General features: G+C 43.1%; 1 protein-coding gene across 5 annotated transcripts; it reads left to right on the top strand.

Moving 5' to 3' along the window:
• Positions 1-281: 281 nt before the first annotated feature.
• Positions 282-16,423, top strand: cgna (cingulin a). 5 transcript variants are annotated; one of them, XM_076109032.1, is made up of 21 exons: positions 282-475; positions 5,048-5,942; positions 6,080-6,150; positions 6,258-6,327; positions 6,423-6,518; positions 7,202-7,323; positions 7,658-7,769; positions 8,016-8,228; positions 8,766-8,914; positions 9,077-9,103; positions 9,648-9,768; positions 10,735-10,947; positions 11,088-11,309; positions 11,402-11,650; positions 11,778-11,948; positions 12,175-12,336; positions 12,674-12,847; positions 12,942-13,060; positions 13,872-13,980; positions 14,056-14,219; positions 14,775-16,423. In XM_076109032.1, the coding sequence occupies exons 2-21, from the start codon at positions 5,049-5,051 to the stop codon at positions 14,908-14,910; spliced, it is 3,594 nt and encodes a 1,197-aa protein (XP_075965147.1). In that variant the 5' UTR covers positions 282-475; position 5,048; the 3' UTR covers positions 14,911-16,423. The 5 variants fall into 5 exon arrangements, with proteins under 5 accessions (XP_075965147.1, XP_075965144.1, XP_075965148.1 ...); XM_076109029.1 differs by having other exon boundaries at positions 6,053-6,150; XM_076109030.1 differs by lacking the exon at positions 282-475 and adding an exon at positions 3,902-3,921 and having other exon boundaries at positions 6,053-6,150.
• Positions 16,424-20,015: the final 3,592 nt, after the last annotated feature.

Raw genomic sequence — 20,015 nt, 5'->3', positions numbered from 1 at the left:
ACAAACACATGTAGGCACCACTCTGTATTTCGTCCATCATTAGTCCAGAAAAAAATGTTTGTTTGACTTTTATCTGGGTCATACCGGTAGCTTTTTGTTTTGTTTATTTTAATTGAAGTAATAATGCGGCCTTCCGTTTTACAGCGAAGAGTGGAAAAGCACAAGGAATGACTGACGTAAAGACTACACCAATAGCAAACATAGCCGATATCTATAGTCCCGCCTCTGTCAGCTCGCTGGTCCAATCACAGCCGTCCCTCCGGACAGACTGGGCGGGACTCTTACATCCCCGACAAAGGTAACAGGTTGCAGTCGCCGCATAATGAACTTGTTGCTGTGTTAATTTAGGTAGGAGTTGTTATTCCACCCACTTTTCTGCGTGGACTTTGATGGAAAACATTTGAATTATCACCGACATAAGGGAAGCGAAGTGCGTAAAAGCAGCAACGGATGAACGTAAACTCCAGAGAAAGAGGTAACTTTACGCTTGTTGTTGGATTTCACATACCGAGACAACTAAACCAGACACGACCTGTCAGTTATTACTTTGTGTGAGGTGTTGGTAGGAGCTTTGTGACGCCTATTTCCTTGTTGAAGTTAGCTTTGTACTGATGTCTTACAGCGTTGTGTCAGTGGCGGTAATTGATCAGCAGTTTAACGTTAGCTCGGTAGCTAACGTTACTTCAGGATTACTTTCCTCATATTATGTGAAATACACGTGAGAGATGTTTATGTGAAATGTGCACGTGCTCTCAGGGGGACTACACGTTTCTGCAATTAAAATGTGAGACCTTTAACGTTAAATATCGAATTCATATTTAAAAACAGGTAATTAACGCTAAAGCCCAACGTTACCTGCTACCAGGGAGATGTGTCTCCTCCTCCTCCTCCTCCTCCTCGTAACGTTAGTGTTTAGGACACAGGAGGGTACCTACAACCACATCCCCTTTAGGCCTGACATCTATATAATCTATATAACTTAATAATAAGATAGTCTTACATGTTGTTCTCTGCAACCTCTCAAGGAGGTTTTTGAAGAGCAGGTCTATGGTACAGAGCTGCTCTTCAATAGTAAGCTTCAGTCAGATGAAACTGATGACACAAGCAAGAAAGAAGTGCAGATTATAGTTTTTGAAGTGTGGGGAATGGCTCATGGATGGTGTCATAAGATTAAATAATCATAGCATTGCACATCGCCATTTTTAAATTCTGGACGAAGTGATGAAGGTTAGTTTAATATTACAGGTACAACTGTAGTGTGCAGATAGGTTCCCATAAATAAGTCTTTATCTCTCACACACACACACACACACACACTCTCGGCCTGTGTAAGTGAAAAGGACAGAGAAACAAGTGTCTGGAATGTGGGGTAAGGGAGGGGCGTATTTATGTGCTCCAAATATGGTGTCATTTGTGCACTATTTGGTAACACTGAAGTATCTCTTTGTTATGCCAATGAACCTCTTTGGATTTGAAAAGAGGAATAAATGGCTGTTTGTTTGAGAGTGTAAGGGGAGCGGGGGGCAAGTTTAGAAAGAGACTGACCGCTGGAGAGAGGAAGAGGAGCCTGGTTTGATGTGAAGAATGTAATGGAGAGGCAGGATTCCCTGAGGACTGAGTGGCTGCTTGTCCTTAGAGGACACTGAAGGCGTGAGCTACTATTTTGTCCATCGCTGTTACACCTTCGTGTTTCTATTTTCCATGTTATACCCGTAAACCTCAATGATTCACCTGGAAGAAAAGGGCCAAACTACTGTTTTACAGCTTGTCCGTGTTGACCTAATAGTATGTATGCAAGTGCTGAAACAGTTCATTGATCAAGTCAATCGACTACAATTTATTGACAACACATTTGTGTGATTCGTTATTTAAATTCAATTATCCAGCAAAAAAATAATAATTTACAAATGTGTGTATTTGCTGCTTTTCTCTCTATTATTTTATTGAAAGATGGAAGTTCATTATTGACCTCAAAAACAGTAGTTAGACACAGAAACCTTAACGCATGGTCCACTCATAGCTTCTACTGGCGCTCTCATCATCAGCAAATGAAATGATTTTCAGACATTTTAGAGACTAAATCCTTCATCAATTAATAAAAAAAAAAAACAATCAACGTGTTAATGATGGATAATAATCAAACAGTCAATTTCTAAATTGTTAACACATTCTACATCCTAAAAGCTGATGCACTGTGACATCCTGTCCACAAGACTCAAACAGCCTCCAGCCTCTGCTGCTGTCTCTGTATCTGTGTCAGTTCAGAGATGATCTGATCACATGAGCCCTGCTCACTCTGTTAGTCAGCAGAGGCACTTTCATGACTCCACACATTGCTGCTGTTCCATTTCTCTGCACAGCTGCTCTAATCTCCTAATTATATTTTCCGTTGCGTCTCGGATGTTGACGGGGAAGCGGCTCCGATCCAATTTACTGTGCAGGAATTCAATTAGAGGCCAGAGGCAGAGACCCCGTCAGCATACCAGCAGGGTAACATGACTGTTGTTAAAGCCGCATCATATCAATGATACGAGTCCTTTGCTTGAAAGCTTGCTAAAAGCTTGCTATGGGTGCAGCTATCCATCAAGCCACCCATTATTTACTTGATTATTTGCTTGATCAACATAACGAAAAATCTAAATTTCCTAAAGCCAATGATCTCTTTATCACCGGCTTTGTTCGACCAACGCCCAAAACCCAAAGATAATCCGTTAACTATGACATTAGATAAAAGCAACACATCCTCACAATTAAGAAGCAGGAACAACAGAATAATCACCATTTAACTGCTAATTGATTTGTTGTTTATTGTTTCAGCTCTAAAGGATACAGAGTCACACAATGTTTCTTTCAAAGAAAGAAAGCAATAACATAAGTTGTGACTGATATGTTAATTTGACAGCACAGACGCTGAGATGTAGAAAGACATTAGCTTTGGGGAGAAACCTAGAAAGGAAAGTGTATGCGGACAACTGTCAGTTTTAGAACAAACTTGTAATCAGATAAACAATGTAAGGAGGGGGGGGGATGAAAGACCATGGGCATTGTTTTGGCATTCTCAGAATTGCTGCCCTCATTTTCTGCCCCACATCAGCTGGACAATGGGATGGGGTCCCCCCTCACCCCTGTTCCTCTTGGAGCTGGGACCGCATTACCTCACTGACATACAAAAATGAAACGACATTTTAAGCGACAGTAAGAGAGGAACGTCTTGTTACTACCTATTCGTACGCAAGTTTTGCACACTTGTACTCTGCAGATCGTTCCGGTTCAGACTCCCAGAACTTCAGCGTTGCCCTCGTATGGCACGTTCTTCCGTGCACGACATGCTTGACCTTGCAGTGAAGACAGCGGGCTGCAGACCTCACGCTCGACTGCTCAAATGTGTTGTGACACGGTGCTTCCTCTGGGGTTCCCAAAGGGTGGGAGAAAAAAAAATCAGCTCGCCGTGCACGACCGATGAGCAGGTCTGTGTGTGCGGACGATGCTAACGCACAACAAGCACACAGATATCCTCAAAGGTCACTGATGTCGTGTTGCTTCGCTTACTGCCAGCTGGGACATTTTCCATCACCTATTTTTGCAAAGTTGTTTTATGTGTTAGTTTTCACACAGCGGGGACTTATAAGATTATCTGTCATGGCTCACTTTGCTGACTGTATCTTGTTCTTGGCCTGGGCTGGACTGCGTCATACAGCTTCCAAAACCTGCATGAAAATGTGTGTGTGTGTGGGGGGGGTTGTACACAGCTTGACTTTGACTTTGACTTTTATCACACAAGGCACTGATAATGGTGTTATTTTTTTTTATCATTTTCTCACCACACCCTCTCAGCCCACTTTCTGTCTCTCACCTTGCAAAGCTGTGGAGAGGAAATGGAAGGTGCGGAGGTCAGTGAGGAAGTGTTGCAACAGGTTTAATGTGAGTTGACTGAACCATACCAGTGTAATAGACATGAGGATGACACTAACACAAGGCGTGGTCAGTCAGTCAATGTAGTATCTGATCTGTTCAGTGCAGTACTCTACTTGCCAGGCAGAGACCAATAAGGCTGAAAGTGACGTATCACTAATTAATGACGTAGGTGTGACCCGTTGAAATAGTTTCAGAATTACTCATTCAGGGCGATCGGAGTACAGGAAACGGGAGGATTAGGGAGTCAGAAAAAACACCGAAGTGGAGAAATTACAAAGTAAAAGAATGAAATAGTCCTCGCTAGTTATTATGGTACCTGTCTCTATTCAAGCTGTCAACGTTTTGAAGAGGGAAATAGGTTCAGTATCTGGCTGGGAATCTTCCAAACATTGGGAAAAGCTTTGTTGGTCCTCACAAGGGGAAAGTGATATGTGGGTGTGTGCTTTCAGGTTAATGACTAATGGAACGCACGGAGGACAAAGTCCACACAAGTAGTCAAGAGCCACAAACTAAGTATTGGTGTTAGTGCCGATAAACCGGCGTCCCCGTTTGTGTTCAAAGCGTTGTCCAACAAGGTTTTGACATTTCAGGGTTGCTTGTTAATGAGTGTCTCGGTATTCTTTGTCGGATTTCCTAATTTGAGGGAGGCACTGTTTTATGTTAAGCTGGTTTTTCGTTGTATTGTAGCCGTCTCTGTTTTCTCCCCCTGCTGTGTCCCTGAACCTGCTACTGTGAGTATAGTCCAACCGATACTGGAGTTATGAGGCCGAAACTGATTTTAAAAAGAGTTTAAAAAATCTGATTAACATAAACAAACAATCTTGGTACAGATCCCCTCAAGTTAGATTTTTAATTAATTGTGACTATTATACTAAGCAGGATATTTTTCAGTTGAAAAAATAAACTTGCCAGTGCTAATCTGGTGAAATACCAAACCAATACCAAATCCTGAACAGGATTGTTTCGGGGGTGAATATGACACCTTCATAAAGTATTTTCTCAATTATACCCAATTTTCTTTTCATGTTTCATGTTTTGGGTATGAAAATACTAGACCAGAGCAAATATGTGATCTAACCACCTACTTGCTTCCTTCTTCTTCTCCTTGCCCTGCTCTCTGCCGTATTACCAGCATGAGCACATCACCCTCAGATCGGAAGACCCCGGTGGACTACGGTGTCCAGATCCGCTTCATCAATGACCTCAAGGACTCTGGCGGGGGGCAGCCAGGGCCCCAGCCCAGGACCAAGACCAAGACCCAGACCACCTCCAAGTACGGCGTGGCGGTCAGGGTGCAGGGTATTGCTGGCCAGCCATACGTGGTCCTGAAGGACGGAGAGAAAGGAGACTCTTACGGGGTCCAGCTCAGGACCCAGTACCCCTTTGGTTACAGTAGCCTTCCCCGCAGAAGAGATATGGCAGAGCCAGGAACACAGGGGCCAGATGTAGAAGGAGGAGCCGGGCAGGGTGGGGCACTACGCAGGGCCCAGTCCCATGGGTCACTGCTGGACAGGGATGGAGAGGGAGGAGCAGGCAACGAGGACTTTCAGCTGTCTAGGCCACCAGGGGACGGGAAGTCTGGAAGTTACGGGACTCTGGATGGAGGACTTGGAGTAAGGGGAGAGAGGGAGCAGGTTCAGCATGCCGGTAGTAGAGAGGGGGGCGTGGAGAGGAACATGTGGGATGGTTCAAACAAAGCAGGGCTCAACGGGTCGCTGGGGTCCGTTAGAAGCAGTCAGTCCAACCCTGCCCCTCCTCAACAAACGCATCAGAGACCAACTCCTGTCAACAGACTAATAAACAGGTTTGATGGTGGTAACACTGGAGGCCAACAAGATCCCAGAGCTACATCTCCTCTCCTCACCCCCAACCCTTACACCTCACCTCCGTCCTCCACTCACAGCAGCCTGGGACGCAGTCAGGCCGCCGTCAACAAATTCCCCGGACACTCAGTGGCCAATCAGCGGACATCCTCGGGGACATATGCCGCTGCGGAGACCCCGCATGCCACGCCGACTGAGCCACAAGTAAGAATTACAATATTTTATGTCTGGGCATGACGGCTGATTATTAGCGAGCTCCAAACACTACATAGCACGCAAGATTGCAAGAGTAGTTTTCTGATCTATGTCTTAAGGTGACTCCTGACCTTTTGCTGGACCAGGGTCAGAGTGCAGAGCTGACCAGTGAGGAGGAGCAGGTCATGCAGACTATATACAACATCCTGAGACAAGGGTATGGACCTGCGTGTTGTCCTGGCCGTAGCACATATCGGCTGTGTTCAGTAATAAATGTTTACACATGAATGCGTTTAATAATTGCCCATTTTCACCTTCTCTCAGGACCAATGAGAGTGATGTTATCATCAGGCACAAAGTCAAGGTCCTCTTTAAGAAGATTCAGAATCTGAAGGTTTGTAATTCTGTGAGGGGTTATTCCTGCACTGGTTCGTGTCGGGGAAAGAAAGCTGCTCACATTATTTGCCCGTATATCTTTTTCTACAACAGCCCAAAGAAAGAGCTCAGGAAGAGTGGATGAGAGAAAAGAGAGCGCTGGAAAGAAAGATGGCTGAACTACAAAACACCCTGCAACTGGAAAGACGGGTAAATAAAATAGAGCATTCCATAGACACTTTTTATATCCATAACTGTTCCAATACTTACGAGGTTATTAGCCGTGCTGTGAAACTGTAGTGTCGGTGCTTTGGATGACCCACCAAACCTTCCTGAATTCACAGGACTGATTGGAACTGGCTGCCACCAGAGCAAGTTAACATTCAGAGAGTAATCTGCCACTTTTAATCAGCTTTGATTACACAGTGCACATCCAATGCCACACACAAACACTCATCCAAGTCTTCCTGAAATGAGAGCGCTAGCTATCGAGTGAAGGGAATGGCTGTCGGTTGGTTGCGAGAAGGAAACTGTCCTCAGAGTTTTTATGTCTTTAACTAATCTCACCAGGAGGGCTGAGGGGGTGGGGGGGTTCCTTGGAGTGTGCTTCAGATTAATCCTCACATTAATCCTTAAAGCCCCCTGGCCTGGTCAAAGGTGCACACACACAATAATCTAACTTCAATAATGACTCTTTATGTTGGCTTCAGGAAGGTGGGCAGGTCTTAATCTCTAATAGCTCCTAAGGACTTAAGTCTTTATGCATATTGACCGGTGGGCAAAAGCAAGCCTGCTTTAACATTTCCTAAAAACTCTCTGTTCATGCCACCAGAGCCACCTGGTGTCTTGTGTTTCACTGCTCTCATTTATTCATCATGTCTGCTTGTGCGTAGGACTCCGTTAGCAATTCTGATCCTGCTCTGAAAGCTGAGCTGGAGTCCTGTCTGGATGAAAATCTGCTGCTCCAGGATATGCTGGACCGGAAGACGAAAGAATTAAATGAAACACAATCAGAGTGAGGACTCGACAGCACACACACACACACACACACACACACACACACACACACACACACACACACACACACACACACTCAAATGCACAGACAGAGGGAAGCAGGAAGGGGCATGGTACCATTGTCTGTTTTTGTGTTGGTGGTCAGGAGGTCGAGGGCTGCATGACTAACCCACTTTGTTATCAAGCACACACTCCTCACAGTTCATGAAACAAGCCGTTACTGTCACTTATTCACAAGACAAACTGTATGCCATCGCCAATTTCAAAGAATCATTCAGTAGTGTGTGTGTGTGTGTGTGTGTGTGTGTGTGTGTGTCCTCTTTTACTCGCAGGCTGACTCAGCTGCGTATGGACAGGGAGAACGCAGAGGCACGGGTCAGAGACATGGAGGACCAGCTGGCTGAGCTTCAGGATGAACTGAGGAGGGAGAATGGCAACAAGACGGTATTACAGAAACATGCTCACACAAATGTACCCGCGCAGATGCACAGAGAGAAACTCTCTCACCCCACTGAAGTCAGCAATTTTATCACATCGCATCACATTGACAGGATGATGATTTGTAAAGGCTTTTGCGATTAAAAGCAAGATTAGCGTTCTGTGTGGAAACAAATGAGCAATGCTGTACCGAACCGGAGGCCGAGAGGTCAAAAGCATCAAGTCGTGACTGTGTATTCCCCGTGTCTGCAGGACCTGATGTCTTGTCAGGCAGAGTTGATGGAGGTGTGCCAGCTGAAACAAAAGCAGGAGGACACGCTGAGGCAGAGAGAGAGGGAGCTCACGGCTCTCAAAGGAGCGCTGAAAGAAGAGGTGGCCACGCATGACAAAGAGATCGAGGTGCTCCGAGAGCAGTACAGCGTCGACATGGAGAAGCTCCGCAGCAGCATGGAGCAGGTGTCTCAGGTGTGTACGCGAAACACAGAAGCCCCTAGCCAGCTCATCACTAACGTACATTTGACTTGAAAATGTTTTGAAGTTGGACACAAAATGGGAAAAGCCGGTCCCTCCACAACAGACCAGCAAAGCAAAAAAGAGAAACCACTTCTACCTGCTGGAAGAGTTATTGTGTCAATATAGCATACATCACATATACATATACATGTATTATACCTTTTAATAGAGTTTTTAAACATACATACATACACACACGCATACATAAATACCCAAATACATACATTTATACATATGTGCAGTACTCGGAACTACCTTTCTGAGTACTGTGATGAAAGCCGAAACTCCCCTGTTGAAAGGGAAAGGATAAGAACACAGGAGTATCTGCATGCACAGGTGCAGTAAGCATGCTCAGCATAGGTGCAAGAAACAACTGAACTGAACTGAAATGTGATCTGTTTGGTCAAAACAATGCGGAGTGGTCTATCTATCTATTTATGTCTATGAAATGAAAAGGAATGTATAACAAGCGTGTCTTTCTTACTTTAGTCTCACGCAGGCATCGAGTCAGAGCGGTTGCGTGTGAATGCATCCGTTCGCTCCCTTCAGCAGCAGTTGGAAGACTGTCGAGACGAGAGCAGCCACTGGATGGAGCAGTTCCACACCACCAGAGACGAGCTTCGAACGACCAAACATGAGTGAGTTTATTCTAGTACTGGAGTCGGGCTTTCCAATGCTGACGTGGACGTGGATTTAGTCACCGTCTTTTCGGTTTGTCCTTACACCTGCTGTGCTACTAATGTGTGTCCATCTCTTCTCTTTCATTCTACCTGGTCTATGTTTCTCCCGCTCTCTGTCAGAGAGCCACCCAGCGGCCCTAAAACACCGTGAGAGTCACTATTTGAACTGCATTTGTGTCTAGATATGCAGACCTGTAGATGTGGCTAGCTGTGCTAACAACTGTCTGACTGTAGTTCCAAGGTCATCCACACTTACAGCCCTCATTCATGACTGACTAGATGGTCTACATTTAAATATGTACCAGGGACCCTGAAGTACCAATGGGTCCCAATGGGAATATGGACCATATATGTACAATGCTGCAGAACACCAGTCACAATCTGGACATCTGTAACACTACAAGGGGGGTGTTGATGATCTTAGATATCTGTGTTTAGTGAAAAATGTGTTGTAGACTTTCTTTCTGTGACTATATCTGTTGTGCTAACAAGGAATGCTGATTTGTTTCCTGTTGTTTGTAGATTATTAAAAGGCGTATTTGCTTGTTGAGTACATGAAAGAAAATTAAGCTCATTTCATGAATCACCTCTTCAATCCACCTGCTGCTGATCAGATAATCAAGCAGAACTTACAATGCTTTCATCTGCTACAATCTGTTTGGATCAACTGTGTTTGATCTACGATGTTTAGTCTCCTGCAAGCCCGACTGGAAAAAGAGGAGTTTGAGGAGGAACTAAAGGAGCTCCAGGAGAAAGTGAGCACCATGAAACGGCAGATACCGGACCCGGACCACACACAGACTCTCAACCAGGTGAACATACACTCGGCCTCATATGATACCTGACGCCTGATCTGTTTCACAAAATATGAAGCAGTTTAAAGCTACATTTGGTTATTATAATAAAGTTGTTGTTATATTTGCCCAACACATCCTGACAGTGGCACAGGAGACTGATAATCTGTATACAAAAAGTCAGGTTCCTCTGCCTTCTTCTCCCTTCCGCTGGACCACAATGGGAACTTAAATATATATAACTTAAAAAGATGTACCATAGTCAACGGCGAGAGACAAATTATTTGTAAATATATTATATTATACATATTATATGTTTGAGTTGTGCCATGAATTGCTCACATGCATTTTGTCAATTTAAAAGACGAAGATTCCACCACGCCCGAAAGAAAACCACCAGTCAGAGCCCCGGAGTGTCAGTCATTACTTTTGAAGCTCATGAACTCTGATCAAACTGTGAAACTAGGCAGCGCTCAGCAAATATTTATCACAATTCTGTGACTGCATTTCCTTTTTCTCTTTGTCTCAAATGTTTTCAGAAACATTTTTGAGTCTGCTGTCAAATGAGAAAATCTGCTCCAGCGGGTGGGCGGTGCTTGGTTTTGGCTCGGCTGTTTTCAACATGGCGGCCGGGTCATAAACGTTCTCATGAAAACATTTGAGGCAAGAAGTAGGAAATGCAGTAACAGAATCATGATTCATATTTGATCAGCGTTGCTCAGTTTGACAGTTTGATCAGCATTCATGAGCTTTACGAGCAGTGATGAACAGCTGCACCAGAGACGCCTCAGCTCTGATTGGTTGTTTTTCTTTCTCTAAATGACATCAGGAGCATTAAAAAGAGGAAGAGGACCCTGATTTTTCAGCTGTCTCGTGTCCTACTGTCGGGACATACTAATGGTTTGAGCAAATATGACAAACGTTATTTTTATTAAAGTTACCAACTGTAGTTTTAACCATCAAATTGCCCATATTTCTGTTCAGGAACTTCAGCGTTACAATACTGATCTTCAGAAGGCCAAGTCTGAGGTGGAGAAGCAGAGGATGGAGTTTGACAAGAAGGTCATGGAGGTCATCTCCATAAAAAAAGCTCACCAGAACCAGGAGGCAGAACTGAAGTATGAGATTGACCGGCTAAAGGACCAACTACAGAAGGCCAGAGAGGATTTTATCAAGGCACAGGACAAAAACAAACGGGTTAGTTTACTCAAGAGTGATGATGTGTATGTGGTAGTTTTGAGGATGATTCGATTTGTGTTAGAAATTCTCACCTTTTAACCGCCATCATCTCTCTTGTATTTTTTGTCAACATCATTCCCTTGACTTCTTGCCTGTAGCTCCCAGACCCAGCCATCATCTCAGAGCTGGAGCAGAAGCTTGGTGAGAACCGTAGTGAAGCTAGCCAGCTCAAAGAGAAACTCTCATTGGCCGAGGAGGAAGTGGTGGCCAGTAAAACACTTCTCAATAGAGCGCAGATGGACGTTAAAAACCTCCAAGATGCTCAGCAGGAACAGGAGGGGGCCAACACGCGTCTGAGAGAAAAACTCTTACGGTTGGAGGTAGGCACACATCCTCTCACACACCAGTGTCCGCGTGTTAGATACCCTGAAATCAGCAGACATGTTTAAGCACAACTCTGTGGTTCCCTCAGGCTCAGCTGCAGACCAACACAACGGAGAGCTCAGAGGCAGAGATCGCCCTCCACACTGAGGTGAGAGGGTTGAGATCGGAGCTAGACGAGGCCAAGAGAAAAGCTTCTAGACTGAGTCAGGAGCACCGTGAACTTCTCCTGCGTGTGGAGGACACGGAGAAAGAGAAGGAGACACTCAAACAGACCTTCAACCAGCTGGAAGAGACCAAACTACAGCAGGAAAGAGCTCTGGAGAAACTCAACAAAGAGGTAAGAAGGAGGGATCCGGTTTTATACCTTGATAAGCAAATTAAAGCGTCTGCAGCATTGAACATCCAACTGATCGTTAGAGGATTAAAAAGTTATCCTCTTGGTTTTTTCCCCCTCTGCCTGTCAGTGTGAGTCTCTCACCGTGTCCTCGAGGGAGGAGGTGCAGACTCTCAAGGTTCAGCTGGAGGAGCAGCGAGAGAGGGCACGCAAGGAAATGCAGGAGACACAACGGCACGGAAACGACTCTCGGAGTGAACTGGAAAGAAGTCATATAAATCTAAGGAGACTGGAGGAAGAGGTTTGTGTTTTGAGTGCATGCTCGCTCACTTGCTTGGCCTGGTTGTTGTTGTTTTTATTATGAATGTCTGGTCTGAATGTTTTCAGTAGTTCTGACACATCGTATTCATGGTGCATGCGTGACTGATTGTATTCATGTGCGTGTAAACATGCAAAACCGCACATATTTATTTCATGATGGAAATTCAGTGTGGCATTACTGTTTGTAAAATGATAAATCTAACCAGATGTCACGAGAGAAGAAGGAGCTTCTGCTTCTATGTGAGGAGAGAGACAACCACCAGCTGGATAAAGAGCTTCTGGCCAACAGGCTGCGCCACCTTGAGGGAGAGATGGAGGCCGTCAAAAACGGCCAGAATGAGAAAACCCGGGAGATTCGCATCCTGGAGGTAAGATATGTGCAGCTGCATCTCCGTGGTCTGGGAGAATAAAGCATAACTGCAGGGCGCTCTGCTGTTAATAGTTCTGCTCTGCATACAATGTGACTTCAGCAGTCTGTCTATATATCTAGACATCTTTCTGCACATCTATTACTTTCATCTGTAAATCAAACAAATATGGTTAAAAGATTAGCATGTAGACCTGTTTAATGCACATCAAATATATGTATTTATATGCTTACGTGTACAAACTCCAGCACCATCAAATGCCTTTTTTCGGCGAACCCACCGCACACCGTCTCCGTTCTGAGCAGCTAATAAAGTGGTCTCTTCTTGTCTGTGCCAGGACAAGCTGAAGCGTATGGAGTTGGAGCTGGAGGAGGAGAAGAGCAGCGTGGAGATGCTGACGGACCGAGTGGCCAGGAGCAGAGACCAGATCGATCAGCTCCGCTCTGACCTCATGCAGGAGAGATCCTCCAAACAGGACCTGGAGCTGGACAAGAACACCATGGAGAGACATGTACGTAACAGGAACATACCCACCCTGACTGAACCACTCGAGTGTATTTTTCGGGTTTTGTTGACCTGCTGTTTGTCTTTGTCTGTCCCTGCAGCTGAAGGAGCTGAGGGGTCGCGTGGCCGACATGGAGGGCCACTCTCGCTCCTCAGCTGGACTCTCCCAGCTGGAGAACAAGATCCAGGAGCTGGAAGAACGCCTACGGAATGAGGAAAGGTACAGTGCAACAAACGTTAGACATGCTGCATGTGTAGTTCTGGATCACATTTATTTTCACCCTTATTTGTTTGTTGAACTGAATATCTCAAATGTTTTTGAATAGATTCCCTTGAAAGTTGGTGGAGGGATACCGTTTGTCATTAGCTGAGCAATAGATGATTTTGGTGGTGATCCCAGGTTTTTACATGTAACTAATTACATTTACTCAAGTACAAGTGCATTTATTTATACAACATTAGTTATTAGTAATTTTGCAAATTCAGATGATTAATACAAAATATAAACCAACGAATACATTATGACGTAATATTATGGGTCATATAATTCTGCATAATGAGTACTTTTCCTTTTGCTGCCTTAAGTGTAATACTTGAAACGGAGTATGTTTTACACTGAAGTATTCCTACTTTTAATTCAGTTAAAAAGATCTGAGTACTTCTTCCACCGCTGTCTACATTAGACATGTACCTGTTCATTTTAATTATGAAAGAGAGTTAACTCCTTTTCTTAAGGGAACATGTTAGTAAAGTTATAGAAGCCATGTTTGGGCTGTAACATTAGGTGCATTAACTGTTCTTTTTCACTAATATTAAACCTCACATTAATTCAGTTATGCATACACACACACACACACACACACACAGTAAAACCAGACTTTAACACCTGACTACAGAGCATCTTCATGAGAGCAATGAGGTGGCAAATGTCTTGCTAAAGGGCGTTTTGGCAGTAGTCGAGATAGGGGTTGGCATTACTCATGAGCATGCTGACATTTCTTTTGCTCTGTTCTCCTCTTGTGTATGTAAAGGGAGAAGAACTTAGTGGTGGCGTCTCAACGACGTCTGGAGAGGAAACTAAAAGATCTCAACATGATGTTGGATGAGGAGAAACAAACACACACTGAGCAGAGGGACCAGGTAAACACATTCACCTCAAAATGCGTGTCATATTAGAACTTACTCTGGAGACGTTAACCTCATCCTGTGTTGCAGCTCGCTCTGAGAGTGAAAGCTCTAAAGAGGCAGGTGGACGAAGGAGAGACGGAGCTGGAAAGGCTCGATGGACTGAGGAGAAAGGCCCAGAGAGACATGGAGGAACAGATGGAGCTCAAAGAGGCCTTGCAGGCCAGAGTCACAGCACTGGAAACTGAGCTCAAGTACGCATTTCCTTTTCCTTGTATCAAATTTTGTCTCTCATCCAATTTGCTACTCGCTGTGCGCTTATGCAAGACACTTCCTGGCAGCCACATTTTCACAGCAGTTTGAGAGAGTGAGTAAGAGAGAGTGATCTCATCCTATCTATGTCCCAGAATGAATAAAACTGCGCGTCAATGACGTTATTACCAGCAAACCCAGATTCCTTATCTGTTACACACAATTAACAGACACCTGGTAGAGATTCACAGAGCCCCCTGAGGTGCAGTATTTCACAATGTGATGTGTGTAAAACAAATCGGCAATCAGCCACGTCTGAAAAGGTATTTCATTAAACTAAAAAGGCTCGTCACTCATGTACCTCGGGGGAAATCATATTACAGACATGCTCCCACTAGCAACAAGGAAAGGCAGGTTGTTCCCTTGTGTTGCCAGCAGAGGGAGTACTTTGTCCACCTGGCAGTGCTAACATTTGTGGATAAAGCGACTGTTAAATACAGTGTGTTTGAACAGTTAATGATGACATTGATAATGACAATGATGATTATGTGTCACAGGAGAAAAGCCCAGGCAGCAATGCGCCCAGCTTTGGATTCATCAGTTCTCAGTTCAGATGACGACGACAGCCTGTACGATCCCTCCACCATCACCTCCATCCTCACTGAGGGCAACCTCCAGACCAGCTCCTGTTAAAAAAAATAAATAAACAGCACTTCAGGGACAGGGTGAGAGTGGGAAAACATAGCACTGTTAAGGAAAGAAATACAGGGGCGTGTAGGTTGCTTTTTAGACTGGGAGTTAAGCCAAAAGGCAGAATGGTATACACTACAGGCAATAAGGGAGGGACGCACTGATCTGGGATTTAAATCATCATTAGCAGGGGAATCATTTTCCACACCAGGGTGAATGGAAGGAAACAAAACATCCTCTGCACATCAGGGTATTTCCTTCAGTCTACAATGTACTTCGATGCAGTCCACGGTACAGCTGGAAGAACTCCAACATACAAAAACCGCTCTAAGACGGTAACTGGATTGCAAGGAGAGAAAAGAGGCTAGAAGCACAGAAAAGAAATTCCTCTTGCATTTTTTGATACAAATTCAGTATGTCAAACCATTTCAGGTTTGAGATTCTGCGTCGAGCACTTACGGTACCGAGTCTGGCTTTGACTGAAGAATCAAAAATACTCTCATCATCTCTCAGAGTTTACCTGTAACTTCAAATGACTGAGTTCACAAACTCTGTACCCCAGCATGCACAAATATTATGTAGAGCTACTGACAAACATGGACAAAACATTGTGTGCATTTTTGATTCTCACAAACTATAAGTAATATTACACGATGATTCTCATGCGAGTAAAATTTAAGTAATGCAAAGTATTCGTATTGAATGAAATCTGGAGTTTGTTAACGTAAAATCAAATATATTTTCACATGTTTTTTTGGAATATGTCACTTGTGTGTTTATTACACCGCCCAGACTTTGTCACGTGGTACACAGTCCATGAATTCAGAATTATAAAATATGACACTAATAGCACAATATTATTGCTATAAACGTGATAGAAACCTCATGTTGGTGTGAAGGTTTTGATTAGTTTTGTCTTTATTCACTGTACCTGAAACAGTTTCCTGGTGAAGGTGCAACAGACCTTTGTTTTGTGGGTTGTACTTTTGAGGACAGAAGTGTCCTTTGTTAGAATATCACATAACTTACAAAAGTGGTTTTCCACTTTTGAGTTAAAATCATGGCCAGAATATCATCCTGTCCAATAAAATCTTTACGTGTGTATTTGTAGAAGCTGCACAATTTCTACGCATTCCTTTATAGCAAGTCACTGAAATATATGCCTTAAAATAATTGTTAAAAAAGAATTTTGTCATTGTTATCTGAATGTTTTTTGTAAAATGTAACATTGTCTATTTAACATTATAGATTTCTTTGAGACTTGAGTGTTGTATACAGTTTGAACAATCAGCTAATAACTGTATTACATTTTGCTGTAATGTAATGTTTCTTCTTATCTTTTCAGTGAAACTGGAGATGGTACTTCATATGATTTGTTAGAATGAGTATAAAGCTGTTGAATTTGTGAACTATAATGTTGACTGGAAAAATTCACCCTGTGACTGTACTTCACAAAATAGATAATGTTTCTGTTGCACGTGAATTCAGCTACAATAAAAGATTTAAGTTACATTGATCCATGTTTTTGCACGTTTCACGATGTTCAGTTTCCTCACAGTTTTTGTTCTTTCTCTTTAGCAGAGAGTCAGATAAAACTGGCTTTCTGCACATAAAGTAGGACTACAGTGGATGTTGCTCATTCATGCAGTACATTTCTTGAGAAGGTCATGAGACTTCATTGGAAAAGATCACTGTTGGAGAAAGTCAACAAACCATTTAACCAGAAAAAAGGTTATTGTGCAATAATACACAATCCAATTCTACTTTGGTAAAACTTTGGGATTTTTCTGCCCCCAAAAAGAGGCCAAAAAAACCAGTTCTTGGAGGTTTAATCCTTAATACAGTATTCATAGCCATGGGGAAATACACTTACATACTAGCCCATAGCCGCTCTATTCTAAATAAAAGAGTAAAAAGGGATTTGTATGAACAATCTGTTTGAAAGACGAAACTACACACTAATTAGTTGAGAATTATAAGGATCTAAGCAGAATCACATTCGATGAATTCTCTATATGCTACCATTCCCATGTGTGAAGGAGTATTTATGACTTAAGATAATAGAGATGGATCATGTTGTTGCTGCAGGGCGGTGCTTGTTTGAGGTTTGCAATCTAAGCCTGAGTTTCAAAGAAGTGTGTTGCTGAATGAGTTCAATACCATCAGTTGGAGCTCGCTAAGCTTATAATAGTTATTATCACTGTGTTGTCAACATGGATGATAATGACTGTGTGTGTGTGTGTGTCATGTACCCTGCCTTCATTCACATCACCTGTGTGTGCACAGGGCAGACTGATTACAGTTTTGTCTCATTCTCCTCTTAAACACTGGTTTTCAACAGACAAATGACTGTGGCACCTGCAGACATTAATAACACATTTAACATGTCACATCAGGAAAAGCATAGTAACTTCTTCCATTAATTACAGCTTCCTCTTATGTGGGATTACCTTTCCCAAGGTCCTGATATTGTGCATGCTGCATTGGAGCACTTAAATGGATTTGAGCCACCATATATGCTATTATTCCTGCCTGTGCTTTCTATGATGTCAAAATGTTCTGCTGTGAAAAAAGGTATTTGGATTTAGATTTATCCCTTATTTTCTTAGATGTATAGATTTCAAACGTGTTGACGTGCCATTCACTGAACCTGCTGCAGCCACGCACGAGTGCCAGTGTTCTTGTTTTACCCTCTTATCTATTGTTGCAGAGTTATTTGTGTTCATCATAACTGAGATAAGCATCATGCAGGGCAGAAATACACTCGGCTCATGTGTTGATGCAGGAGGGCCACATTCCCGTTTATGGACACATTCACACGTTCATGTGATTATCATACAAACCTGGATAAATAGTTCAGGCCTCTACTTCACCTGCTACACTCTCCCTGTAGCACAGCGGTCCACTAACCAAACTAACAGGATCTACAATAGTACATACTGTACCCCACCATGCACAAAACCTAACTGCCAACAACAACTCTAACTAAATCTGACATTGAGTGTGTTGATGACAGCAACTTTGTTTTGTTTGAAAGAGAAGAGAACAAAATGTTTTCTGAGAGTTACATTTTCTCTACCTAGCGTGATGATTTACGTATGAAATCTGGATTTTGATTGAACTGTGATAAACATATATATACTGAGCTGGTGTGTTGATAGAAGAGGCCTGTGACTCCATTTGTGGACGCATTCACAGTTCTACAGCTGTGGCTCGGTAAGAAGGGCAACCTTTAACCACAGGGTTGGCGGTTCGATCCCCGGCTGCCACCGGCTGCCACCATCTGCACGTTGACGCGTCTTTGTGTGAGACGTTCAACCCCAAGTTGCTCCCTGTGTGCTCTACAGCAGCCCACTGCTCCTAATCCTGTTCGGGATTATGACGTGAGACGCAGGCAGTTTGTTGCTGCAAGCTGCACCGCAGGGTGAGACACGTTAGGAATGTGCAGGGTCAACTGAGATCTGTCTTTGGTGGAAGGAAGCTTCCACAGAAACACAAGATATGTATAAAGTCATATCTGATGCCAGAACACCTGCAACTACTAATCCAACTCATCTTTAATTCTCAGAAGAATCTCTGTACGGTAACAGGAATTAATCCACGCCTTTACGCGTCATGCCAAAACATTTTTTATGGCTTCAGGCATTTGTTTTTCCTACATTTAAGAAAGAGATGAAAGTCAGCACCCTGAAGGGAGACTTCACCTACTCCTGGGGTTATTTATGTGTTTACATCCTATTTGGCACACTGGCACACGTAACAAGATTGTGTTTGACTATTTTGAGACAACACAGTGTGTCTGCTCCTCAGAAGTGTTCTGGTCTGTTGCTGGTCTGTGACAGACATACTGTACCTCATGTGGTGCTATTGTGTGATTGATCTACAAAAGACCTGAAAAAAGCCCCTTTTCCTCTCCTGGTTGCCAGAAATTGAACACTAAAGTTATTTGAAACAAATATGTTGCCATGGAGTCACACATTCGATACTTCCTGTAGAACCAGATGCAGCCTCCACGATACTACAACTCCCATTCAGTGTGACCAAACCTGTACAGTGCCACCATGTTGTGTACTGTACCTGTTTAGCTAGAAACTATGAGAGAACATACTTTCCAGGGGTGGGATTGGGTTCCCATAATATAATTCTGGGTTTGCAGGCACAACCCCGAGAGCTGATTTGCCAAGAGCTGGGTGTGTTGTGTTTTGAATTGATGTGTTTGACACAAATGATTGCTCAGAAAGAATGCAGTCCTACCGTACAAATCTTTGCACATGCCACCTGCAGTAGTTCAGACAGAGTGGCAACATGTTATTTAATCTGCATTATATTTAAGGAGTGGTTAGTGCTAAATATATATACAGTATATCCTTGTGTTCAACAGTATATAGTCAGGGCCGTGTCCCAGGTTTTTGAAATACTGAGGTCATGAGAACAAAAACAAAGTCTTTAAAATGTTTAAATATTTGTGTTTATAATCTAATTTGATTAGCTGGCTATTAAATTATATTTTGTGTATGTTTCTACTACTCACTCCAGGAAACCTATAGGGAATTATAAGGAACATACGGACCTGTGAAACAAAGTGCCTGTTTTATTCACATATATTCATTTCTTAATTCTTTACCATGAATTTATTAAATAACCACATCCAGGTTGCTGAAACTCCCAAAGTCACAAAGTGGGGCTCTGATGATAATAATAAAGGAGTGGAAAGAACTAGTATGTGACTACAGTGTCATCCTTTGTTTCGGGAAAGCAGCACCATTGCTTCACCACTCACTGTATCTGTGTCACCATGGTGCACTTTTAACACGTTTTCCCACTCAACCAAAATATGAGCTATTTCTATCTCATACGCACTTTTGTTGAAATCATCTGATTTGATCTTTAACCTTTTAATGGTCCTACTCATACAAAAATGAATGGAAACATTATTTTTATTAATATTTCATTGATATAAAGTAATATTTTTTTGTGCACGAACAACAACAACAAATTAAACTGACCGAACTATTCCTTGATTCTGATCCTCTACTAAACAGTTGGGATTTCCATTTACAGTAAAACTGCACATTCGACAATCTTCTTATTTTTTCTCCATTGAGAGG

The sequence above is a fragment of the Anarhichas minor genome, unplaced genomic scaffold, assembly GCF_050575085.1.
Source record: "Anarhichas minor isolate MPS153535 unplaced genomic scaffold, ASM5057508v1 ptg000041l, whole genome shotgun sequence".
NCBI lineage: Eukaryota > Metazoa > Chordata > Actinopteri > Perciformes > Anarhichadidae > Anarhichas > Anarhichas minor.
This window is presented reverse-complemented; position numbering and strand designations above follow the sequence as displayed.

Coding starts and splice junctions, on each gene's coding strand:
- cgna (XM_076109029.1), top strand. CDS start 5,049: ATGAGCACATCACCCTCAGATCGGAAGACCCCGGTGGACTACGGTGTC. Junction 8,915..9,076: donor CTTCGAACGACCAAACATGA/GTGAGTTTATTC, acceptor GCTCTCTGTCAG/AGAGCCACCCAGCGGCCCTA. Junction 9,769..10,734: donor ACACACAGACTCTCAACCAG/GTGAACATACAC, acceptor ATTTCTGTTCAG/GAACTTCAGCGTTACAATAC.